General features: G+C 29.1%; 1 protein-coding gene across 3 annotated transcripts; it reads left to right on the forward strand.

Annotated features, from left to right (window-relative positions):
* Window positions 1–6,254: 6,254 nt before the first annotated feature.
* LOC107011371 (ACT domain-containing protein ACR4-like) lies at window positions 6,255–10,113 on the forward strand. Of its 3 annotated transcripts, none has more exons than XM_027918492.1 (8): window positions 6,255–6,509; window positions 7,116–7,182; window positions 7,271–7,316; window positions 7,397–7,511; window positions 7,858–7,925; window positions 8,022–8,615; window positions 8,710–8,814; window positions 9,421–10,113. In XM_027918492.1, the coding sequence occupies exons 1-8, from the start codon at window positions 6,506–6,508 to the stop codon at window positions 9,760–9,762; spliced, it is 1,341 nt and encodes a 446-aa protein (XP_027774293.1). In that variant the 5' UTR covers window positions 6,255–6,505; the 3' UTR covers window positions 9,763–10,113. The 3 variants fall into 3 exon arrangements, with proteins under 3 accessions (XP_027774293.1, XP_015066332.1, XP_015066341.1); XM_015210846.2 differs by having other exon boundaries at window positions 6,256–6,509; window positions 7,110–7,182; XM_015210855.2 differs by having other exon boundaries at window positions 6,256–6,502; window positions 7,110–7,182.
* The last annotated feature ends 1,181 nt before the right edge of the window (window positions 10,114–11,294 follow it).

The following is an 11,294-nucleotide window of genomic DNA, read 5'->3' on the forward strand; positions in this document are numbered from 1 at the left end:
TTTTACCCTAATTATCATGTGATTAAGTATAAAAGATGATAAAAGTAACCCACTATTTATTTCAAGGTTATCTCCTTTAATCCCCGACTAAATAAATTATTAACATTAACCTACTAATTTTATAATTAAAATCAGGAATAGTCCAAAACACCCCTTTAAAACTTTAGCAGAAATCCAACCCGGGTGGAATTACGCCACTCGTGACAGCCCGTCGTGCCTACGACGGTCCGTCCTGCAGGGTCTTCACAGAGTTCAGAGACTCAATTTCAGTAGAAAGGTTTGTGACGGTCCGTCGTGTCTACGACGATCCGTGCTGCAGTTCCGTCGCGAAGTTCAGAGAGTTGATCCCCGTACCCAAATTTTTCAGAGTTGAAGTGTTTTGGAACGAGACCCTCGACGGTCCGTCGTGCCCATGACGGTCCGTCGCAGGATCCGTCGACCCAATCAGTTATTATCAGAAATAAACTCTACTGCTCGAATCGACTAAACATGTCGTTACACCTCCGGTGTATATAGGACTAGATTGGCGTGATGTGTATAATGGCAGCTTTGAAAATAATAAAATTTGAAAGCTACATATCTAATTAATCTACCATCAAAATAAAAACATGAAAAATACTCTAGAGAATCTACCATTAATAATTCAAATATAAAAATAAGAAAAGGACACACCAAAATCAACAGATGCATGCACGGATCATAATATTTTCTTTGAACACAAAATGTTATCGAAGACTAAGTTTTCGATTATAGTTTCAAAATTTGCACAATACATATTTTAGTTTTCAAGAAATTGAAATATTCTGAATGGAAATGAAATTTTTCACTATTATATTTAAAAACCATTTTTTAAAAAAAAGTCTAATAAAATTTCATGAACAAAAAAATATTTAAAGATAAAATTTAAAAATTTAATTTAAAATTTATGATCAAACACTCGCTCAAAGAACTAGAATAATTTTTCCCCACACACTCCATCTCCATCCAAACAATAATTATTTTTATTTATTACTTGGGGTAAGGCTAAATGATCAGAAAATTTGGCCAGAATTTGATGATAAATTTGAAAAGTCTATAATAACCTTTTTATTTTAAAATAAGATGATTTTTTTTTCATTTTTTAATTTAAAAGTATTAAAATTAAAAGATAAAAATATTCAAAAAAAATAAAATGCGAAATATGTTATTTTATCATTCTGACCAAAATAATTTTTTCTATTAATTATAATTAAAAATATCACTAAAATCTTTATATGTTGGTAAGGAGAAGTGTGTTAGGTGGAGACATGTACCGTAAACACATGTTTTTAAGCATTTGTACATGGAAAATAAAATATTGGTCTAATAGGGAATTTTAAATTTTTAATATAAAATATACATAGTCAAAAATATATAATAAAAAGCTAAATCGTATTTAATATTCCTTCTGCAATTTATATGTCTTATATTCTGTTTTAGTTCCTTCGAAATAATATATGTATTAATTTTTATATTTTATATTTAAGTTCACAAAATTAAAAATTATTTAAATACATTATTTTATATATAGATAGTTTAAAATTATAAAATTCACACACACACAATGCTCAAAATTGTATATTGGACTCTTTATGAAGTTTTAATGTGTTGATTAACTTAAGAATAGGTAATGATCAATAATGTGTGTCCCCTATAAGTGATGAATATTTCTATGGATACCCATGCCACGATATGTATAATTGATTTTACTTATTCAAACTAGGAAATTATGGTTGATATGAAATTACTATTCAAACTAGGAAATTATTAGAACTAAAGCTAAAATTGGGATGAATTCTATAAATTAAGTAAATCATAAATATGCCTTAATTATATGATATTGATATTGTCCAACAATATTATATTTATGATTTAATATGTGAGCTCACCAAATTGGTTGTTCCACAAAATAAGGGTTTCCATTGTTACGTCACAACGAAATTTAACAATACAGTACAATACATTTTAAGTAACAATCAAAATAAACGTTGTAGGTATAGTAACGATACAATACAATATAATGGATAACAATGATCCAAACATAGTGTAAGTCTATCGCACACATATGTGGTTTACTCCTTTATCTCTCTATTTATTTGATACTCCATTTTCTCGTTTTTAATTGAGCAAATTACTCTATAATATAGAAGCGATAAAGGAGCTTGGAGTCAGTCGGTCAATTGATCGATTTGTTTTTTTTCTTTGGCTTTCTCTATTTATATTTAGTATTATATCCATTTTAATTTATTTGTCTTGTTTTTCTTTTGATATGTTATGTATTTATAAAAAAATGGTACTAAAAGTAAATTTAAAAAAATTTAAATTCTTAGTTAACTCTCGAAATTTCATATATACTGAATTGGGATAGAGAGTAACTTGTATTATTTAAAAATTACACTAAGAGGATTATAAATCACAATCTTAACTACATAAAATATCAAAATTATAATAGAAGAGAATAGAAGTGCTCAGGGTCAGCGGGTCAATTGACTGTTTTGCCCTTTCTCCTACACTTTCTTTATTTTGATTTAGTATTATATCTGTTTTAATTTATCTATCTTATTTTTGTTTTAATATATTATGTATTTATGAAAATAGCACTAAAAATCAACTTAAAATATTAAAATTTTGGTTAACTATCAAAATTTCACATGTACTGCATAATTGGGACGAAGGGATCGAAGTAACATATATGAAAATTACTTTAAGAGGACTATAAACCATAATCAAACAACTTAAAATATTCAAAAACATATTAAGAGGTGATTGGCTCTCGAAATTTCTACGTGTCATATAAATTGGAACAAGGAAGTAGCATATATTTTTTGAAAATTACGTTAAGAGTTTTATCAATAATATATATTAAAAATTTGATTAGCTCTCAAAATTTAATACATGCCACTTAAATTGAGACATTGAAAATAACATATATTATTTAAAAATTGCATTAATTCAAAGTATTATAAGTCACAATAATTAAAAATTTAAAACTTTTAAAAACCATACCAAAAGAAATTGATAGAGTTCAAAATTTTACATGTGCCACAAGAGTGAGTAACATATTTAAATATTTTCAAAAATATACTTAAAATTTGATCAACTCAAATAATTTAACATGTGCCACATAGATCACAATAATTAACTATCTAAAATATTTTTAAAATATATTAAAATTAATTAGCTCTCAAAATATCGCATGTGTTATTAATATTATTAGAAAAGTACATTAAAAATATTAAAATATAATTAACAAATAAAAAATATATTTAAAAAATTAGTTGATTCACCTAATTTTATTTGTTTCATATAAATTAAAACAAATAAAATAATATATATTGAGCCCTAATTTGTCCTGACTTTTCTATCTAGTACTCCCTCTGTCCACATTTATTTTTAATATTGCATTTTTCGAAGTTAATTTTATTAATATTTTAAATTGAATTAAATTACATTAATTCAATATTTCAAATAAAATTTTCTTAGATATTCAAAAACAATAGCAAAAGTATTATAAATTGTAATTTTTTTGTGTATCAATAATTCAATGTGATAGAAAAACATATTGTAAAATATTCGTTAATTTTTTTTATAGTTTAACTCTAAAAGAAAAAACTGCGACAATTAAAAATGAATGGAGATAATATTATATAGAAATTCTAATTATTCACTCCATATTTTACAAAATTTTCTATCTTTTGTAGGATGCTTTTTTTGGTGATTGAAAGATTTATGTGCATCACATCTAAATGTACTTTTTTATTTCTATATATATGTTAAATTTATTTCTTAAAAACTTTTTGTCCAATCAAATAAAGCAAATTCAGGAAAAGAGTACAATATTCGCAAACTCACCTAACTTCCCCAACCAATTACTAAAATACGCTGGGTGGTGACATACCCCTCTCGTTCCTTTTCTTAAATGAATTATTTTTATTTTTTTAAAAATAAAATAAAATTAAGGCTATGTCCTTTTAAAAAATAAATTTTTTTAGGTAAAATATTGTCAAAACTAATTTTTCAAGTTTGGAGAACTCATGTTCGAGAAGATTTCAAAATATCACACCAACATATAATTAAACATTGATGCGAATAAAAAGAAAATATGTGTGGATAAAGTGAGGTAATGTAGATTTAAATTTAGGGACATAATTTAAATTATGCTTTTTTATTTAGTGTTTTAGTGAAATTATGAATATAACTTTATTAATAATGTAATTTATTATATATATATATATATATATATATCAAAATTTATGTTAAAAGAAGATATATATATATATATATATTATATATATAAATATATAAAAGTCAAAATTTAACCTCTACATAAAATATATTTCAGGCACAAAAGTGTCGCTTGACGCCCCTCGATAAAGTGTGAGTCCGCTCCTGGATGAGGGGTGAGGGAGGGAGAAAACATAATACTCCTTTATTCTAATTTGTTTGTTCTGTTTTTAGCGTGATGAAATTTAAAAATATATATATATATATATATGATGTTAAGTTAAAAATAGATAGAACGTATCAGAATATCTTTAATTTTATTTTTTAGAAATATATTTTGTGCAAATTTTTTACCAAAAAAATTATAAAAAAAAAAGTAGATAATTTTTTTATTTTGTTTTAAATAATGAATTTAAATAAAAAAAAAAACAAATAAATTGAGACCGAGGACTATATAGAAAGAAAAGAAAAATTGCTTGTAAATTTTAGGTTTAGTGAATATAAAATCATATTTGTATGCCATAACTATACTTATATATTGTATTCTTTTTGGTATAATTTGTATTTTTATAAAGCGAGAAAGAGAAAGAAAAAAGGGAACTGAGTGGAAAAAAATTGTATTGTATAATCATAAGTGTATAGCAGGAAAAGATATGTATTTGTATTTATATATACAATTTTCTCTCGCTTTATAAAACACAAACACAATTTATACATTTTTTTTTATATAAGATGAGAGAGGTGAGCGAGATCAGAGAAGTGGAGAGCGAGGAATCTTGGGAGAGAGGCAACGAAAAAATATGTATTTGTATTTGTATACACAATTTTCTCTCTCTTTATACAAACACAAACACAATTTATAAATTTGTGTTTGTATAAAGTGAGAGAGGCGAAAGAGAGAAGTGAGTGAGATATCACGGAGAGAGGGGAGTGACAAGTGTTTGCTATGGATTAGAATCAAATGAAACTGTGATTATAAGCATTTAATTTTAATTAATATTTTGTTATTTTATACAATTTTCCTATATTTTATGATAAAAAGGAAAATTTGTTTGTATAATTTATGAAACTTTTTTGAAAAATTGTATATGATGACAAACTATTAATTCAAACTACATGTTATAACCACAATTTGATTTAATTGTGCACCGTAGCAAGCTGTTGCCAGTCGTCTCCCTCCCTGAAATTTTCACTCGCCAGTCTCTCTCTCGGCTCTCTCGCTTTATACAACTAGATATGTATAAATTGTGTTTCTGTTTGTGTAAAGCGAGAGAAAATTGTATATGCACATGCAAATACATATATCTTCATCATATACCCTTATAATTATATAATACAAATACTCTCCCGCATAGTTCTATTTTGTCTTTCGCTCTTTTTCGCTTTATACAAATACAAATAATATAAAATACAATGCATAATTTATGTTTGTATAAAGCGAGAGAACGATATTTTATATACAAATGTTTTATTTCGATTCAGTTGTATACAAATTTAAATTTTATACAGATATACAAACACATAAAATTCAATTGAGAGGCTACCAACAATTTATACAAATGAGAGGCTGACAACAATTTGTACAAATGACCTGCTAGAGAAATTATACAAACCTAAAGAGGAGCCAATGAATTATACAATTGTTTCTTTTGTATATATGTATAACGAAATAGTCTAACTTTTCTTGTATATATGTATAGCGAAATAGTCATATCATGTTTACTATGCAACACAATTATACAAACTATAATTATAATATATAAATATAATTTTTATGTTTGTCTATGTGAAAGCTGCTCAACTTTTTCTGGTCCCCGACTTCCTGTTGCATATAAGGCAAAAAGATACATATTTCTTCATTTCCAATAAATATATATAACATCGTTTGGCTTGATATAAATTTAAATAAAAATAAAATCTTTTCCTAATTTATAATCTAAATAAACTTTAAATATTTATATACCTAAAATTATTTCATTCTTTTCCTAATTGAACTTGTCAATTAAAGGAAAGTTTATAACAAAAATTAACTATATAGTGGAAGCAATATTTTTGGTAAAATAATAAATTTTACTAGTAGATTGCTATTTTAGAGTATTTTATTTATAGTGGGGGCTGGTCAAGATTCAGTTACCATGTAGTTGGGAGAGAGATCCTGTCACAAGACCACTACAATCCTCTTGTTTTTCTCTTTCTCTCTGTGTTTTTTGAGAGATTCAAGAAAATCTTGGTGACCCAATTCAAGAATCTTCAAGAAATTGTAATGGGTACTTACCATTTCTTCTCCTCCTTTTCTATGGGGGTTTTGGGGGTGGGTGGGTGGGTAAAAGTTGTTATCTTGAGTTTGTTTTTGTTAATTTCAATACATGAATGTTTTTGTGTTGATGGGTCAATCTTGAATTTTCTTGTATTTTTTTTCTTAGCTTTGTGTGATTTGGTAGATTTGTTTAGTTGTCTGATTTTGTTTGGTGTCTCCAACTACTTATTTTGTTTGATGTTTTTTTGAGCTGTTTCCACACATACATAACACAATTAGGAGTTTGGGTTTTTAAATCTCCTTTTTCTTTCGTTGCTGTTAATCAATTTTGTTAAGTATTCATCGTGGTGTATGAAAAAGCTATCGAAACCCCACTTAGCTCCACCTGTGCTATAAACATATAGCCCCACCAACACACACACCCAAATATAGGTAGTGTACAAATACCTTTTAGCCTTCTTAATTAGCCCTTCTTCGGTATTATTTGGTTATTTTTACTCTTTTCTAGTCAAATTTAATTTTGCCCCTTTCCTTAAAAATACTTGCTTTACATTCTTGGTTGGTAATGCTGATTCTCTCTGTTTGTGTTTTTATCTTTTTGTTTCTAAAGCTACAGTTAGCTATTCTCAGAACATCATGGATGATGAATATGAAAAATTTATCAGAAGAATGAATCCACCAAGGTATTATTTCTTCAATTTGTTGATTTTAAACTTTTATTGATCACTAAGGCATTGCATTTACATTATGTTTTCATTGTCTTTATGTTAGAGTGGTGATTGACAATGATTCTTGCAAAAATGCTACTGTAATACAGGTTTGTGTGAGTTTAGGTTATTTGTTGTTTTATTGCTAGTGAAAAAGGGGGATCTTTTATAATTTTGTTTAACTTTCTAGGTGGATAGTGCTAACAAACATGGAATACTTTTAGAGGTGGTACAAATTTTAACTGATCTTAATCTTGTTATCACTAAGGCTTATATTTCATCTGATGGTGGATGGTTCATGGATGGTAATCATCTTTGTCTTTACTTTTCATTTCATCCTTTGTCGCTCAAATTCTTGAAAATTGAAAAAAATGTGTTGACGGGTGTGTGTCAGATTCTCCAAAAGTAGTGCATTTTTGGAGAGTTTGAGTAACATGTAACATTTGTTGCTTTCACTTTGAAAAAGGAATTTATGACTCTAGTGTTGCTCAGACTCTTCAAAAATGTGTTGACGGGTGCGTGTTAGATCCTCTAAAAGTAGTGCATTTTTGGAGAGTCTGAGCAACATCTAGAATTTGTTCCTTTCTCTTTGGAAATGGAATTTACCTCATTTTTTAAGGGGTGATTTGTAAGTTGATACTCTTGTTGCAGTTTTCAATGTGACTAATCAAGATGGGAACAAGATTACAGACGAAGCGATGTTGGATTATATCATGAAGGTGAGCTGTATCCTGTGTGCCAAAGTTTGGCACTTGTGCTTTTGCATTGGTGTGGAAAAGCAACTGAATTTGTTTTTTTGTGGTTGTCATTTTCAGTCTCTTGGTCCGGATTCTAGTTTCGCGTCATCAATGAGACGATCAGTTGGAGTTACTACAGGAATGGACTACACTTCAATTGAGTTAATCGGAAGTGATAGACCAGGGCTATTGTCTGAGATGAGCGCTGTCCTCATGAATCTCAAATGCAATGTGGTTAATGCTGAGGTGTGGACTCATAACACCCGAGCAGCAGCTATAATGCAAGTTACGGATGAGGAAACGGGAGGTACAATTAATGATCCGGAAAGGTTGTCTATGATGAAGCAACTTTTGTGTAATGTACTTAGATGTAGCAATAAACTAAGGGATGCTAAGACAATAGTATCTGACGGGGTCTCTCATACCGAGAGAAGGCTTCACCAGCTAATGTTTGCAGACCGAGACTATGAACGTGCTGCTGGTGAAGTATTGGATGAAAAAGAAAGGCCTAATGTGAGTGTTGTTAATTGGCAAGATAGGGACTATTCCGTTGTGACAATCCGGTGCAAGGATAGACCAAAGCTTCTATTTGATACAATTTGTACGTTGACCGATATGCAGTATGTGGTTTTCCATGGTAATGTTGATGCTGAAGGACCAATAGCCCACCAGGTACTAGAATTTCCTATTCGTTCCGCTCGTTCTAGCATTGTTTTTTTTACGGAAAATATGTGAACTAAAACGATAAACTCTGTTCTCATTGAAGGAGTACTGCATACGACATATAGATGGTTCCCCGGTGAAATCAGACGCAGAGCGCCAACGAGTGATTCAATGTCTTGAAGCAGCTATAGAAAGAAGGGTGTCTGAGGTTAGCATTACTGATTTACTTCCTAAAGTCTTTTTATATCCATTATTCAACATTTATTCAGCTCTAGCTAGCTTTTTCGTGTGTAAGAACACGAATCTGGTTTCGTAATTGGTGCTTGAATTAACTGGTGTCAATTTATATCGTTTACCTTGTTTATGTTGATCAAATTCTGTTTCCGGATCCTTATAGAACGTCCACAGACCTTACCCTACCATAGATGTTGTTTTAGATAGACCATCGACTCAAGGAAAAATAATCTAAAGCAACATAGCAAAGCAAATACTATGATGATCGAAGTACAAGAAACAATATCAAAGGACGAGAAACTATAAGAGAAAAGACAAACCTTGAAGTATATTTTATTTATCAGAGTAAATGTGTCTCTCTAAGCATGTCTAGTGCATGCTTCTGGCAATCTATTTGTCTATTATTTGTCTGATGATGTCTTACAATTTTAATGTATTACCTCAGTGATGTCAGATAGATTTGGAAATATCCTCTTGGAAGAAAATATTGGAGTCTTATAATGTCATTTTCTTGTCTTGTAGACTTTGGATTCCGTTGTAATCGAACATTGTTTTTCATTCTTTTCTCGTGTCTTTCCAGGGATTGAAACTAGAACTATGTACCACGGACAGAGTAGGACTACTCTCCGCTGTTACTAGGATCTTCCGCGAGAATAGCCTCACAGTCACCAGAGCAGAAGTAACAACTAGAGCTGGCAAAGCTGTTAATATATTCTATGTTCGCGATTCGTCAGGGTATCCTGTTGATGCAAAGATCATAGAATCTGTTCGTCAGACAATCGGACAGACGATACTTAGAGTGAAAGGCAACATTGGAGAGTTAAATCCAGTTCCACAAGAATCTCCAACCAGGTTCCTTTTTGGTGGTTTATTCAAGTCTAGATCCTTTTGTAATTTCGGGTTGGTTAGGTCGTATTCTTGAAAAACACACGATCTATTCCTCGTCGCGTGTACATCTGATCCCCTCTGCATCATCAAGCCTACATTGGTTCTTGCTAGGTTTAAAGGCATGTCATTTGTCTGTAAATATGTTTTCGTAATCGTTTTGCTATGGTCATTGGTTGTGGTTCAATACCATGTTGATCCAATGGATAAGCTATCAAGTGCTTAAAAGTCAGTTTGATCAGCTTATAAGCTGTGAAGTGATTCAATTCGTGATCATTTAGCTTTGTCTATTGATTATGGTTCAACAGCTCGATGGTTCACTAATATGTTGATACGTGTTTATAAGCCAGTTTGACCAGTTTAATAAAATGCCCCTTTTACTCTCTTATATCTTTTTAATGTCTACTATATTTTTTGTGTTGCTTGTTTAAATCTTTGTATCCACTTTTTCTATTGAATCTAATAAACATGAAATGTTAAATATCTAATTGGATACTAAACATACTCAAAAACAAATTATTTTAAGCTTATCATCAAACATGTGTTATGATTTTTGTCATTTTCTTGATTAAACATTATAGTTAAAAAATGTTATAAAAGACAATGTCATTAATCACATTAATTTTTTTTCCTTAATAAGTGGAGTCATCCACCTTTGACTAGTAGATAAAATATTTTCTTGGTTTAATTGTCCAAGAGATCTAGACGGCTTGTCACTTTTGATTTTAGTCATCATTAATAAATGAGCTTAGCATAAAAAATTAATTAGTTTAGTTGGGTTGTCATGGATTAATTGGATTGCTTCTACTTTTATGATTGGAGCATTCTAGCTTCTTCCTTTTTTCCTCTTTGAAAAGATAGAAATGGAAAAGGTTTAGAATATCATTTAACTATTGAAAATTGTAGAAAATTTGTTCTTCGATGAGCTTATAAATATCTTCGATGACCACTTTTGGGTTTCATATTGCCCTTTATTTTTAGAAAAAATTACTAAAATACACTACTTTAATTTATTTAATTTCATTAATTCCCTACTGATGTATTAAATTACAAAAATCCCTTTTTTTTTATCTCAAATGATACTAATTAAATTTTATACATTAAAATATTAAAAAGGCAATATTCACCTTACCAAGGTAAAACAGAAATTACCTTCCCAATGCATGACTCCTTTCCCCCAAAAAATGACCTTCCCAAAATTACCTTACCAAGATTTCCGCCTCCCCCCAAAAACTTCTCCTAATTTTTTCCCACTAATTTTTTCGTTTATATATAGATTCAAATAGTATTTTGTAAGTATCACGTGATAGAATGATTCTTTGTTTTCTTTTTACTTATATTTCGTATATATTAAGGTATCAAATAATAGTATATGTGTATAAAAATTTAAGTATCTAATTTAAATTGTGAATTTGAGTATCTTTTCATGTGTTGGACATGAAATTTAATGTATCAAAGAAATATATTTTAAATTTAATATTTCGTTTATATATATAGCTTCAATTAGTATTTTATAAGTATCATGATAACCTGTTTATTTATATTTTAGTATAAGATGAATTGTATTAA

This window comes from Solanum pennellii, chromosome 1, assembly GCF_001406875.1.
Source record: "Solanum pennellii chromosome 1, SPENNV200".
Classification (NCBI taxonomy): domain Eukaryota; kingdom Viridiplantae; phylum Streptophyta; class Magnoliopsida; order Solanales; family Solanaceae; genus Solanum; species Solanum pennellii.

What these genes read in the sequence shown, in the direction of transcription:
- LOC107011371 (XM_015210846.2), top strand. An exon ending in AGAAGAATGAATCCACCAAG is followed by an intron (nt 7,183 to 7,270) that starts GTATTATTTCTT and finishes TCTTTATGTTAG; the next exon opens with AGTGGTGATTGACAATGATT. An exon ending in TGTTGGATTATATCATGAAG is followed by an intron (nt 7,926 to 8,021) that starts GTGAGCTGTATC and finishes TGTCATTTTCAG; the next exon opens with TCTCTTGGTCCGGATTCTAG.